This window comes from Tamandua tetradactyla, chromosome 15 (assembly GCF_023851605.1).
Source record: "Tamandua tetradactyla isolate mTamTet1 chromosome 15, mTamTet1.pri, whole genome shotgun sequence".
In the NCBI taxonomy this organism is placed as follows: domain Eukaryota; kingdom Metazoa; phylum Chordata; class Mammalia; order Pilosa; family Myrmecophagidae; genus Tamandua; species Tamandua tetradactyla.
This window is the reverse complement of record NC_135341.1, coordinates 33,962,480-33,976,483: the sequence shown is the minus strand read 5'-3', so window position 1 is coordinate 33,976,483 and position 14,004 is coordinate 33,962,480. Positions and strand designations below refer to the sequence as shown.

At 41.8% G+C, this 14,004-nt stretch overlaps 1 protein-coding gene and 2 pseudogenes across 1 annotated transcript; 1 reads left to right on the top strand and 2 right to left on the bottom strand.

The window, feature by feature from the left end:
• Positions 1-1,032: 1,032 nt before the first annotated feature.
• Positions 1,033-2,830, bottom strand: LOC143657111 (IQ domain-containing protein F5-like). The gene is made up of 4 exons (XM_077129120.1): positions 2,701-2,830; positions 2,389-2,502; positions 2,194-2,256; positions 1,033-1,489 (listed from the first exon to the last, which is right to left on the bottom strand). Exons 1-4 carry the CDS (start codon positions 2,701-2,703, stop codon positions 1,043-1,045), a joined length of 627 nt encoding a protein of 208 aa, XP_076985235.1. The 5' UTR covers positions 2,704-2,830; the 3' UTR covers positions 1,033-1,042.
• Positions 2,831-7,418: 4,588 nt separating this feature from the next.
• Positions 7,419-8,035, bottom strand: LOC143657910 (U2 small nuclear ribonucleoprotein B'' pseudogene; annotated as a pseudogene).
• Positions 8,036-13,387: 5,352 nt separating this feature from the next.
• On the top strand, positions 13,388-14,004 carry LOC143657909 (U2 small nuclear ribonucleoprotein B'' pseudogene; annotated as a pseudogene).

Genomic DNA, 14,004 nt, shown 5'->3' with positions numbered 1-14,004 from the left:
GTGGCTACCATCCCTTTCTGTGTTTTGTTGCTGATGCTGAATATTTAGGGTACTTCGCATTTACCCTGAAAGGTGAAGATCATTAGACACCGATCACAGCTCAGGAAACTGGGGCTCAAAGAGGGAAAATGACATGTCCATGGCTACACAGCAGTGAGTGGCAGGGCCAGGCTTCTAACTGATGTCAGTCTGCTTCCAAAGCCCTCACTCTCTGCTCTGACACCCTGACCAAAGAGAGACAAAGAGAGAGGAGACGGAAATCCTTCGGCGAAGATGAAGGCATGTCAGAGACCCAGAGGCTGCAACAATAGAGCCTGAGAAAAGGTGAGGGAGGCAAGGGCAAGGCCTTCTCAGCGCCTGGCTTTGTGATATCTCAGGTCTGACACTCACAGGAGGGTTCAGGCCAGGAGGGCAATGCCCCTATGGAACATATACCCGCCTCACTGGCCAGATCTGGGGGAGGTTGAGACCCAGCCTCCATCTGGAGCTGGAAAGTGAGGGATACATAAAGTTCGAAGTGGGAATGAGGACTTGGGTTTTGCTCTCTGACAACTTCCAATTTGGCTCCCAGATTCTGACATGGAGGCCAAGTATGAAGATATGACCCAGTTAGGCAGACAGACAAGATGACGTGGCTCAGGGTAGGTGGGCTCCTCTCAACCACGGGGGACTGGGAGTACTGGGCCTGATCAACTATACCTAAACAGGTAAATTGCTGAAAAATGTGCTTCCGTTGCCATCACCACACCCTCCCCCAGGATTCTAGTCACGCAGCCCTAGGGGCATTATTTACATACACCAAACAGAATGAGGCTCCCTGGAGCTGGCCGGCAAGGCAGACCTATACCCCGTTCTTCTGTCTGCGGAGACATTGCGTATCTGTCACCAGTCCTGCTCAGTCTGGACAAGGGGCTCAAAATCCAGCTCCACGTGGAGCCGGCCTGATTCCTCAGAGCTGGCATGTGAGAAGTGGAGCATCTGCTATCATTTATCCTGACCTCCTGGAGCTTGTCAGACAGAGAGAGGCAGAGGAAAGACCACTTCACTCCTTTATTGGGAGGGGAATACACTCTGTCACAATGCAAGGCCCTGAGCCCAGCAACACCTCCAGTTCAAGATGCAGTTGATTGGCTGTGACTTTGTAGTGGCCCTTCAGGAACCCCCGGGAAGCACAGGAGCGGCACCGCCAGAAGGCCTGGATGATGCGGACCGAGCTGAGCAAGTGGCAGTAGCGCCTACGGATGTACCACATGCGGACCCAGGACTGCAGCCTGACCACCGCCCACTCCCGGCGCGAGAAGGTCTTCAGGGCCTCCCGCCGCCTGTTCTCCAGCAGCCTCACCAGCGTCACCCGCCACCAGCTCTGGATGATCCAGGCCCTGAGGGCCGCGTGCAGCAGCGTCCGGCGCACCAGGGTGCCGCGCCACCAGGCCTGGATCCTTATAGCTTGCAGATCATTACCAGGGACCTCCTTTTGTTTTGGGGGGAACTGCAAGCAAAAGAAGGAACACTCAAGGATTGTTTCCCATCCATCTCTATCCCAGGGCGTGCCAGGAAGTATTCCTGATCTCAATGGCCAACAATGGTCCATTCCTCCAAAGTTTAGGCACACTGGGCAGAGCATGCACTGGGGTCAGACCAGGCAGGTGTCCTGTCTCTGCCATTCTCTGGTTAATGGCCATGGATACATCATCATGCCCCTGAGTCTCAGTCCCCATCTGTAAGACACCAGCACTTGTTACCTCACCCAGTTTACACAACTAGATAGGCAGACTCAGACAAGCACACCATGATCTACGGATCCAAGGCTCAGCTTGCCACCCTAATGAGAGTCCATTCCCGACCCCTCAGACCCCAGCCATCTGCTTGGAAATAGCATCCTTTGTGCCCCCTGCTCTCTCATCCCTGACTCCAGCTCTCAAATCCCCAACCTGCTCTCTTCCTCCATCACATCGTGCATGCAATTCATAAAGTTTGACATCTCTCTTATCTCTTCCCCATCTTCAGTGCTCTTGACTTTCACACTTTAAATCTTAATTAACAAGCAAACATCTATACATCAACTCAGAAATACACTCACACACACAAACACCATGTTAACTATGCCCAATCTCCCAAATCTTGGCCATTCCACTCTACAAACACAGCCACCACCTCCCCAACCCCAGCCCTGTGTGATCTGGGGTACCATACTTTTGTGAACTTCTTATTATCTCCTTTCTGTAGATGTGTCTCCACTGGAGCAACAACTTCAGCCTGAAATGAAATAGAGGAAGAGAACATACAGGGATGAGTCTATTGCTATCCTTAGCTCTGTGTCATACAGAAGACACCCACACAAGCGTCAGACACAGGGACCAGTGACATCCGAGCCAGGGCTCCTCCTACCTTAATCTTTTCCTCTGTGGTCAATTTTGCTGAGGGTACCACAGTTAACTTCACATCCTTCTGAGGCTGATCCTGTTTAGTGGGGTCACTAATTTCTTTAGGTTGTTCTTCCTCCTGTAATCAGCAGTTAAGATGAAGGTGTCAGTGAGGCTGAGTTGCTGATTTCCCTCCCTCTCTCTCTTCAGTATTCCGCACCCAACCCCACACCCAGCTTTCAGGTCTTCCAGCATCTTTAGATGTCAGAGAGTTCCCTTCTCCTGACAGATCTACGGGGACATCCCTAAGAAGTCAGTACGTCTGGCTCTTACTCACCATTGGTCACACATGGATTGGATGTAGATGGTTCAAATCCCCTCTGGTCTGTACTCTCCCAGCCACGGCACAGGCAGGAAAAGTGGAGATGGGGAGAACTATGATGTCATAAGGGTAGCTATGACTCCAGCACCAGGGTGACTCCCAAAAGTTAAGCTTCCTCCGGGGAAGAGATGAAAATGCTGTCCATTATTTTCTGTCAAAAAATAGCAAAAGCCCTGGTCACAAATACAAGACACCAGAAACATGGCCCACTGGCACAAAGGTATAAAAGATAGTTGTTCTAGTTTGCTAGCTGCTGTAATGCAACACACCAGAGACAGATTGGCTTTTAATAAAAGGGGATTTATTTCATTAGTTCTTCAGAGGAAAGGCAGCTAACTTTCAACTGAGGTTCTTTCTTACATGGGAAGACACAGGGCTATCTCTGCTGGCCTCTCTCCAGGCCTCTGGGTTCCAACAACTTTCCCCAGGGTGATTTCTTTCTGCATCTCCAAAGGCCTGGGCTGAGCTGCAAATGCTGAGATGAACTATGCTGAGCTGCTTGGGCTGTGCTATGCTGAGCTCTCTCATTAAAGCACCAGCCAGTTAAATCAAACATCATTCATTGCAGCAGGCACATCTCCTAGCCGACTACAGATGTAATGAGCAACAGATGAGGTTCACGTACCATTGACTCATGTCCACAGCAACAGAACTAGGCACCTTCATCTAGCCAAGTTGACAACTGAATTTAACTACCACAATAGTCAACAATTAGTAATAACATAAAATGGCAATATGGGATTTATGCAATGGTTTACAGTCCATCCATCCTATATAACTACATAACTGTCAAAAAAATGAGTTAAAAAAAATAAAAATAAAAAAATAATGAGTTTAGGACTTCTGGGAAGATGGTGGAGTAGGATAGGTTGGTTTCACCCCTGCTCTGTAGAGCAACAAGAAAGAGGACAGAAAAAATGACCAGGACTGCAGTCTCAGTGGGTGAGTGATCAAAGACAGTCTTTGGGATTTCATGGGGAGGTCCTGTTAGGGAGAGATGGGGGCATCAGGACAGGGAGAGCAAGGTGAGTCTGTTGGCCTCGGCCCCACCAGGGGTGGACAGTGGCATGTGGGAAAGTGCAGATCTGAGGGAGCGGACCAGCTCCCCACCCCAGCCTGCCCCGCAGCTAATTCAGGAGACCGCCCCACATGGTCCTGTAGCCGACAGCACCCAGGGGGAGCCCAAAGGCACACCTAGTTGCCCAGCACGAGGAACTGCACCTGCAGGGCACGGGGATTGGTGGCCCCACCAGGCGCCATGAGCAACCATCCTGTTGGGTGCTGTGGCCAGCAGATCAGCCAGGTGCCAGGCATTGCAATCACTGTCCCATCCTGTAGGCTGAAACTGCTGTCCGCCACCCTGGGCCAGGAGCTGCCTCTCCACAGGGCACATTATCTTGCCTAGACAGCCACTGTGGTCTGGGAGAGGCAGGCCTGAACGAAGGAGGTAGATCGAGAGAAACATCTACTGGGAAGAAGCAGTAAGTCATGTTGGCTGGAGAGAGAGGCCACATCTGAGCAACAAAAGAGGCTCTCTTGGGGGTGACTCCTAGGCCTAAATTTTAAGTAGACTTGACTTATCTTTTCTGGGGTTGAGTTTCATGTGAACAAACCCCAAGACTGGGGGCTCAGCCTATAGCTTTGGTTGTCCTCACTGTAGACTTGACCTATCCTTTGTGGGGTTAAGTTTCATATGAACAAACCCCAAGACTTGGGGCCAAGCCTCGCTTTGGTTGTCCACACTGCTTGTGAGAATATCAAGAATTCAACTTCGGGAAGTTGAATATCTCCTCACTCTCACCATTCCCCAAAGGGGGCTTGCAAATACTTTTCCACTCACTGATCAAATCACTCTGGGATTCATCGGGGCATCACTCCGGACAAACCAACAAAATCTCATGTCCTACCTGAGATTCCAAGTACTTATGACATGCAATCAAATTGTAACAAACATTTTTTGCTTTAGTCTCACACATAAGGTGACATTTTAAAGTATTAATTATCATCTATTTTCAGCACCCTGCAATAATGACATTCCTTTGTTCTTCCTCATGAAAAAACATTTTAAAAATTTGTACATTGTACATTTCACTATCATTATACACTCTAGGCATTCCTAGATTATACCATCTCGATCTTTACCATCTATCTTTCTTTCTGATTTCATTTATATCCCCAGCCCTCCTCCCTCTATCATTCTCACATGCAGCTTCATTCAGTGTTTTAACATAATTACATTACAGTTACCAAGGAAATATTCCAAGTTTATTCACTAATATCAGTTCATATCAGTGAGACCATACAGTATTTGTCCTTTTGTTTCTGGCTAATCACACTCAGCATAATGTCCTTAAGGTCCATTCATGTTGTTACATACTTCATAACTTTATTCTGTCTTACAGCTGCATATTATTCCATCTTATGTAAATGTCACAGTTTGTTTAGTCAACTGTCTGTTGATGGACATTTTGGCGGCTTCCATCTCTTGGTAATTGTTAATAATGCTGCTATAAACATTGGTGTGTAAATGTCCATTTGTGTCCTTGGCCTCGTGTCCTTTGAGTAGAGACAGCATATAGATGGGTCCTGTTTTTTAATCCATTCTGCCAGACTATGTCTTTTGATTGGAGAGTTTAATCCATTAACATTCAGTGTTATTACTGCATGGGTAGTACTTTCTTCTACTATTTTGCCTTCTGGATTTTATATGTCATATCTAATTTTCCTTCTTTTTAGCTTTACTTATAATCTTCCTTTCTACACTCTTCTCCACACCTCTCTCTTCTGTCTTCGTATCTGTGTCTAGTGTTCCCTTTAGTATTTCTTGCAGAGCTGGTCTCTTGGTCACAAATTCTCTCAGTGATTATTTGTCTGAAAATGTTTTAATTTCTCCTTCATTTTTGAAGGACAATTTTGCTGGATATAGAATTCTTGGTTGGCAGTTTTTCTCTTTTAATAATTTAAATATATTATCCCACTGTCTTCTTGCCTCCATGGTTTCTGCTGAGAGATCTGCGCATAGTCTTATTGGGCTTCCCTTGCTGCTTTCAAGATCCTTTCTTTCTCTTTGACCTCTGACATTCTGATTATTAAATGTCTTGGAGTATGTCTATTTGGATCTATTCTCTTTGGGGTACGCTGCACTTCTTGGATCTGTAATTTTAAGTCTTTCATAAGAGTTGGGAAATTTTCAGTGATAATTTCCCCCATTAGTTTTTCTCCTCCTTTTCCCTTCTCTTCTCCTTCTGGGACACCCACAACACGTATATTCATGCGCTTCATATTGTCTTTCAATTCCCTGAATCCCTGCTCATATAGTCACATGCGTCGGTTTTCCCTGAGGGTGAGACCCAGCAGGTTGAAAGACTTTCCTGTGAAGTCTCTGGACTCTGTTTTTCTTATCCTGCCCTGTGTGTGGTGCTTGTCTGACTGCAGGTCCCACCAGGATATGATGCAGTACCTTTAACTTTGGCAGACTCTCCCTGGTGGGGCATGGTGGAGACAGAGGAGAGGTTGTAGGCTGGTTTTAATGGCTTCAAAATACCAAGCCCTGGTGTCTGAATTCCTTGATGGAGGGATTCCACCTGGATGGGGCTTCACCCCTCCCCTGGGGAAGGCACAGGCTCCAGACAAGCCCCCAAAAGAGCTCACTTCTACCTATGCCTGGGGGAGTTGCAGCCTGAGAAGTCTTGCCGCTTTAATCCAAAGGCTGTCAAGCCTTTGTAGATACACAGCCACAAAAACCTCTGTTTTCTTCTTTTTTCCCCCCCTTTTTCTGTCAGTCCTGCCCCCTTGGCGCCGGTGCAAAAATGAGCAACCTCCGCTTTGATCAAGTTCACCTAAGCTGGGGGCCTATTTTTAGTAGTCAGAATTTGTTAATTAGTTCCGCAATTGGTGTTTGATTGTGCCCAGTCCCTGCTGCTGGTCAAGTCCTTTCCTTTCCCCTCTGGGAAAGCGGCCTGTGGGGGAGGGGTGCTGGCTGCCGCAGCTTTGGGAACTCACAGTTCTGGGGGGTGCTCGCAGCCGGTCCAGCTGGTCCAGACTGGGGTACGCTGTGAGTCCGGTCACTATCATGGCTCCGGGAGCTGTTCTGTACTGTTTCTGGTTATTTAGTAGTTGTTCTGGAGGACGAACTAAATCACGCACGTTGTTAAGCCGCCATCTTGACCCGGAACAACACATGCATCCTTAACATACAAACATTCCATACTTGGTGCACAGTCAGTGGCTCACAATATCGTCACGTAATTGTATATTCATCACCATGATCATGTTTTAGAACATTCTATAAGCAATATTTTTAAGAACATTTTCTGGCACAACCATTTAATCAGCAACGAATCTTTCATTGGTGAGTTTGGTCCATTAATGTTCGAAGATATTAATGTAAAAGCAGTTCTTGAATCTAACATCTTATCCTGCAGTTTTTATTTGTAGGATCTATTTATTCTTTCCTTTTTAATACACATAAAACTTTATTGTACAAAAGTAAGGCCTTTGCATTCCACAGCTCACTAAAGCTAAAGAAAGACTGGATAATTTTTAAGTCCTTCACAAACATTTTGCTTTCACTATGTCCTGTCCTCAGCTATTAAAAAATGGCCTGACCAAAATGTTATCAAAACAAACACTATAAATAACACTAAGTCCTTTACAGAAGACTGCCCTAAATATTATTTCCTGGCATACGTGATGTTTATGGTATGTGATGGTGTGATCTTAAATCCTTGTAATGCAACCCTGAGAGCATGTCTTCCAGGAACCAAAGAGACTTCCTTAAAACCAGGGAACTGATTAAACAGCATGGATAACATCACCTTGTTAGTCTCTTTTGGTAAGTTATTAAGGAATAAAATATAGTTTGGAGGACAACCAGGAACCTGAGGATTTAGTGGTGCATTTCCTTGGATGTTAGTTGAATTTGGTGTTCCCAGACCAGGCTTTTTGTTTGCAATTGTTGCAGTCTGTTCCACAGTTTTGGCTTTTTTCTTTTCTTTGTTAGCAAAAGTGCCACACATTTTAGATATTGTTGAACTGTTTTTGCATACTGGATTCATTTTAGTTCACCATAAAGTAGAAATCCTTGTAACTGTCTCAAGACATTTGTGGATGAGTCCAGTTCCTTAAATGTAATGAAGGCCTGCCTCCTCATCTTCACAGTCTTTAAAGCTACAATGTCTGCTACATGCATAAAGTGAGAAAACAGGGCATATAGGGATCTCTGCAATTCTTTTTTAATTTTGTCATTCATATTGTTGATATAAATTGTATGATTGGTTCTGATACCCATATTTTCATTTAAATTGTCCAAATAATCTGAGGCCTGCAGTGTCTCTATTTATTCTTTTCTGTCTTCTGTTTTTAACCTTTGAATTACCCTCACCAGTATTCTCCAGTTCTGTGCCCTCCTCCAGACCTCCCTCTCCTGTCTTTTTTCTTCAGCTGACAGGACTTCTTTTAGTATATCTTGTAGGGCATGTCTCTTGTTGACAAGTTCGCTCAATTTTTCTTTGTCTTTGAAGATTTTAATCTCTCCCTCAATTTTGAAGGACAACTTGGCTGGATACAGAATTTTTTTTTATTAATTAAAAAAAATTAACAACAAACAAAACAATAAGATATCATTTCATTCTACATATATAATCAGTAATTCTTAATATCATCACATAGTTGCATATTCATTATTTCTTAGTACATTTGCATTGATTTGGAAAAAGAAATAAAAAGACAACAGAAAAAGAAATAAAACGATAACAGAGAAAAAAAAGTTATACATACCATACCCCTTACCCCTCGCTTTCATTTACCACTAGCATTTCAAACTAAATTTATTTTAACATTTTTCCCCCTATTAGTTATTTTTATTCCATATGTTCTACTCTTTTGTTGATATAGTAGATAAAAGGAGCATTGGATACAAGGTTTTCACATTCACAGAGTCACATTGTGAAAGCTATATCATTGTTCAATCATCATCAAGAAACATGGCTACTGGAACATAGCTCTACAATATCAGGCAGTTCCCTCCAGCCTCTCCATGACATCTTTTTTTTTTTTTTCCTTTTTTTTGAGTTGACATTTTTGGAGAGTATTGGTTCTCCAGATGGGCTAATTTTATTTTGTACTTCAACAGAAAAACCTGTTCTTGGAAAAAACAGAAATGAATTTAATCTGTCATTAGAATTTACTGTTCTTATCTCAAGAACGGAATTATGTTAGATTATACTTTGAGTTGGAAGCAAATAGTTGCAAAAATTCTTTCAATACTATTTTACATTATTCAGTGATGCATTTATAATTAATAAAATAATGGCACCATAACACTCTCCTCAGAGGTCACAAAACCAACAGCCTTAATGATGACTAAGAAATAAAAATGAAGAAGAAAAACAAACAAATGAAAATATATAAATACTTCAAATGTCACGTATCAATACTCAAAAGCTCAAGCAATTTATTATAATACTACCCACAGACCCATACTCAAAGCTGACCCTACTTTAGAAATAATTTAAAAAATTTTTTTTTATTAATTAACGGAAAAAAAGAAAAAAAAGAAATTAACCCAACATTTAGAAATCATACTATTCTACATATGCAATCAGTAATTCTTAACATCATCACATAGATGCATGATCATCGTTTCTTAGTACATTTGCATCGGTTTAGAAGAACTAGCAACACAACAGAAAAAGATATAGAATGTTAATATAGAGAAAAAATAAAAGTAATAATAATAGTAAAAAAAAACAAAAAAAACAACCAGACAGACAAAAACAAACAAAAAACAAAACAAAACAACAACAACAAAAAAACCCTATGGCTCAGATGCAGCTTCATTCAGTGTTTTAACATGATTACTTTACAATTAGGTATTATTGTGTTGTCCATTTTTGAGTTTTTGTATCTAGTTCTGTTGCACAGTCTGTATCCCTTCAGCTCCAATTACCCATTATCTTACCCTGTTTCTAACTCCTGCTGGACTCTGTTACCAATGACATATTCCAAGTTTATTCTTGAATATCGGTTCACATCAGTGGGACCATACAGTATTTGTCTTTTAGTTTTTGGCTTGACTCGCTCAGCATAATGTTCTCTAGGTCCATCCATGTTATTACATGCTTCATAAGTTTATCCTGTCTTAAAGCTACATAATATTCCATCGTATGTATATACCACAGTTTGTTTAGCCACTCGTCTGTTGACGGACATTTTGGCTGTTTCCATCTCTTTGCAATTGTAAATAACGCTGCTATAAACATTGGTGTGCAAATGTCCGTTTGTGTCTTTGCCCTTAAGTCCTTTGAGTAGATACCCAGCAATGGTATTGCTGGGTCGTATGGCAATTCTATATTCAGCTTTTTGAGGAACCGCCAAACTGCCTTCCACAGTGGTTGCACCCTTTGACATTCCCACCAACAGTGGATAAGTGTGCCTCTTTCTCCGCATCCTCCCCAGCACTTGTCATTTTCTGTTTTGTTGATAATGGCCATTCTGGTGGGTGTGAGATGATATCTCATTGTGGTTTTGATTTGCATTTCTCTAATGGCCAGGGACATTGAGCATCTCTTCATGTGCCTTTTGGCCATTTGTATTTCCTCTTCTGATAGGTGTCTGTTCAAGTCTTTTTCCCATTTTGTAATTGGGTTGGCTGTCTTTTTGTTGTTGAGTTGAACAATCTCTTTATAAATTCTGGATACTAGACCTTTATCTGATATGTCATTTCCAAATATTGTCTCCCATTGTGTAGGCTGTCTTTCTACTTTCTTGATGAAGTTCTTTGATGCACAAAAGTGTTTAATTTTGAGGAGCTCCCATTTATTTATTTCCTTCTTCAGTGCTCTTGCTTTAGGTTTAAGGTCCATAAAACCGCCTCCAATTGTAAGTTTCATAAGATATCTCCCAACATTTTCCTCTAACTGTTTTATGGTCTTAGACCTAATGTTTAGATCTTTAATCCATTTTGAGTTAACTTTTGTATAGGGTGTGAGATATGGGTCCTCTTTCATTCTTTTGCATATGGATATCCAGTTCTCTAGGCACCATTTATTGAAGAGACTGTTCTGTCCCAGGTGAGTTGGCTTGACTGCCTTATCAAAGATCAAATGTCCATAGATGAGAGAGTCTGTATCTGAGCACTCTATTCAATTCCATTGGTCGATATATCTATCTTTATGCCAATACCATGCTGTTTTGACCACTGTGGCTTCATAATATGCCTTAAAGTCAGGCAGCGCGAGACCTCCAGCTTCGTTTTTTTTCCTCAAGATGTTTTTAGCAATTCGGGGCACCCTGCCCTTCCAGATAAATTTGCTTATTGGTTTTTCTATTTCTGAAAAATAAGTTGTTGGGATTTTGATTGGTATTGCATTGAATCTGTAAATCAATTTAGGTAGGATTGACATCTTAACTATCTTCATGACATCTTGAACAACAAGGTGATATCTACTTAATGCGTAAGAATAACCTCCAGGATAACCTCTTGACTCTGTTTGGAATCTCTCAGCCATTGACACTTAGTCTCATTTCACTCTTCCCCCTTTTGGTCGAGAAGGTTCTCTGAATCCCTTGATGTTAATTCTCAGCTCATTCTAGTGTTTTTCTCAATCCCTTCATGCTGAGTCTCAGCTCATTCCAGGATCTCTGTCCCATGTTGCCAGGAAGGTCCACACCCCTGGGAGTCATGTCCCATGCAGAGAGGGGGAGGGTGGTGAGACTGCTCGTCATGTTGGCTGAAGGGAGAGGCCACATCTGAGCAACAAAAGAGGCTCTCTTAGGGTGACTCTTAGGCCTAAATTTTAAGTAGACTTGACCTATCCTTTGTGGGGTTAAGTTTCTTATGAACAAACCCCCAAGACTGGGAGCTCAGCCTGTAGCTTTGGTTGTCCACACTGCTTGTGAGAATATCAAGTATTCGACTGGGGGAAGTTGAATTTCTCCCTGCTCTCACCATTCCCTGAAGGGGGCTTGCAAATACTTTTCCACTCACTCTTTATCAAATCACTCTGGGATTCATTGGGGCATCACTCTGGACAAACCAACAAAATCGGATACAGAATTCTTGACTAAGAATTCTTAAATATATCATACCACTACCTTATTGCCTCCATGGTGCCTGTTGAATAGTCTGAACTCAGTATTTTGTGGTTTCCCTTGTATATAGTGGATCATTTTTCTCTTACTATTTTTAGAACTTTCTGCTTTTCTTCAACATTTGACAGTCTGATTAGTATGTGCCTTGGAGTAGGCCTATTTGGATTTATTCTATTTGGGGTTCATTGGGCCTCTTTGATTTGCATATTTATGTCTTTTAGAAGGTTGAGAAGGTTTCTCCAATTACATCTTCAACTAACTTTCTCAGCCTTTTACTCTTCTCTTCTCCTTCTTGGACATCAAAGATTCTTATATTTGTGGGCCTCTTGTTATCCATCATTTCCCTAAGATCCACTTCAATTTTTTCCATCTTTCTTGTCTTTTGGTCTTTTGTGTGCTCTAGTTCAATTGTTCTGTCTTCTAGCTCATTTATTGTTCCTTTTGCTTTGAGTCTGCTATCATGTGTCTCTAGTATATGAGATCTCTATGAGATCTGCTATTTTTTTATTTAATCTTTCAAATTCTTCTTTATGTTCCTCTGTTGCCTTCTTGATATCTTTTATTTCTTTATAAATATCCTTGAGTAGTTCAATAGTCTGTGTCTCCTCTGGTGTTTTGATTTGGCAATTTAGCTGGTCCATTTCTGCCTGGATCTTCATGTGCTTTGTGATTTTCTGTTGTGTTTGGGGCATTTGATTATCTTAATGAGGATATTTTGCAAGTTGGTTTCATTCACTCATCTATAGTTTTGTATTTACTTGGATTTGCATTGAAGGTCCCCTTTTATACTTGGTTTATCAGTAATTTCCCACTGAACTAAGGCCCAGATCTCATGTAGAGAATGCAATTCTATTTGAGAGTCTATTAAAAGCTAGGCAGGGATGCATGGGTGAAGTTTAGTGGCAAAATGGCCACCTACCTCATGGGAGAACTAGGCTTGACTCCCAGCCCATTTGCACCCCACAAAACTCCCCAAAATAAAAACAAAAACACCTCAGCAATAGTAAGCCCTGAAACCAGAGGTGACACCCTAAGATATACTGGGAATGAGCTCAGACTGGAGCCCACAGAATAGAAAGAGAGAGAGAGAGAAAGAAAAAAAAAATACTATGCAGATAGGGAGTAAGTCTAAATCGATGCAAATGTACTAAGAAATAATGAATATGCAACTATGTGATGATATTAAGAATTACTGATTATATATGTAGAATGAAATGATATCTTATTGTTTTGTTTGTTGTTAATTTTTTTTAATTAATAAAAAAAAATTCTGTATCCAGCCAAGTTGTCCTTCAAAATTGAGGGAGAGATTAAAATCTTCAAAGACAAAGAAAAATTGAGCGAACTTGTCAACAAGAGACATGCCCTACAAGATATACTAAAAGAAGTCCTGTCAGCTGAAGAAAAAAGACAGGAGAGGGAGGTCTGGAGGAGGGCACAGAACTGGAGAATACTGGTGAGGGTAATTCAAAGGTTAAAAACAGAAGAGAGAAAAGAATAAATAGAGACACTGCAGGCCTCAGATTATTTGGACAATTTAAATGAAAATATGGGTATCAGAACCAATCATACAATTTATATCAACAATATGAATGACAAAATTAAAAAAGAATTGCAGAGATCCCTATATGCCCTGTTTTCTCACTTTATGCATGTAGCAGACATTGTAGCTTTAAAGACTGTGAAGATGAGGAGGCAGGCCTTCATTACATTTAAGGAACTGGACTCATCCACAAATGTCTTGAGACAGTTACAAGGATTTCTACTTTATGGTGAACTAAAATGAATCCAGTATGCAAAAACAGTTCAACAATATCTAAAATGTGTGGCACTTTTGCTAACAAAGAAAAGAAAAAAGCCAAAACTGTGGAACAGACTGCAACAATTGCAAACAAAAAGCCTGGTCTGGGAACACCAAATTCAACTAACATCCAAGGAAATGCACCACTAAATCCTCAGGTTCCTGGTTGTCCTCCAAACTATATTTTATTCCTTAATAACTTACCAAAAGAGACTAACAAGGTGATGTTATCCATGCTGTTTAATCAGTTCCCTGGTTTTAAGGAAGTCTCTTTGGTTCCTGGAAGACATGCTCTCAGGGTTGCATTACAAGGATTTAAGATCACACCATCACATACCATAAACATCACGTATGCCAGGAAATAA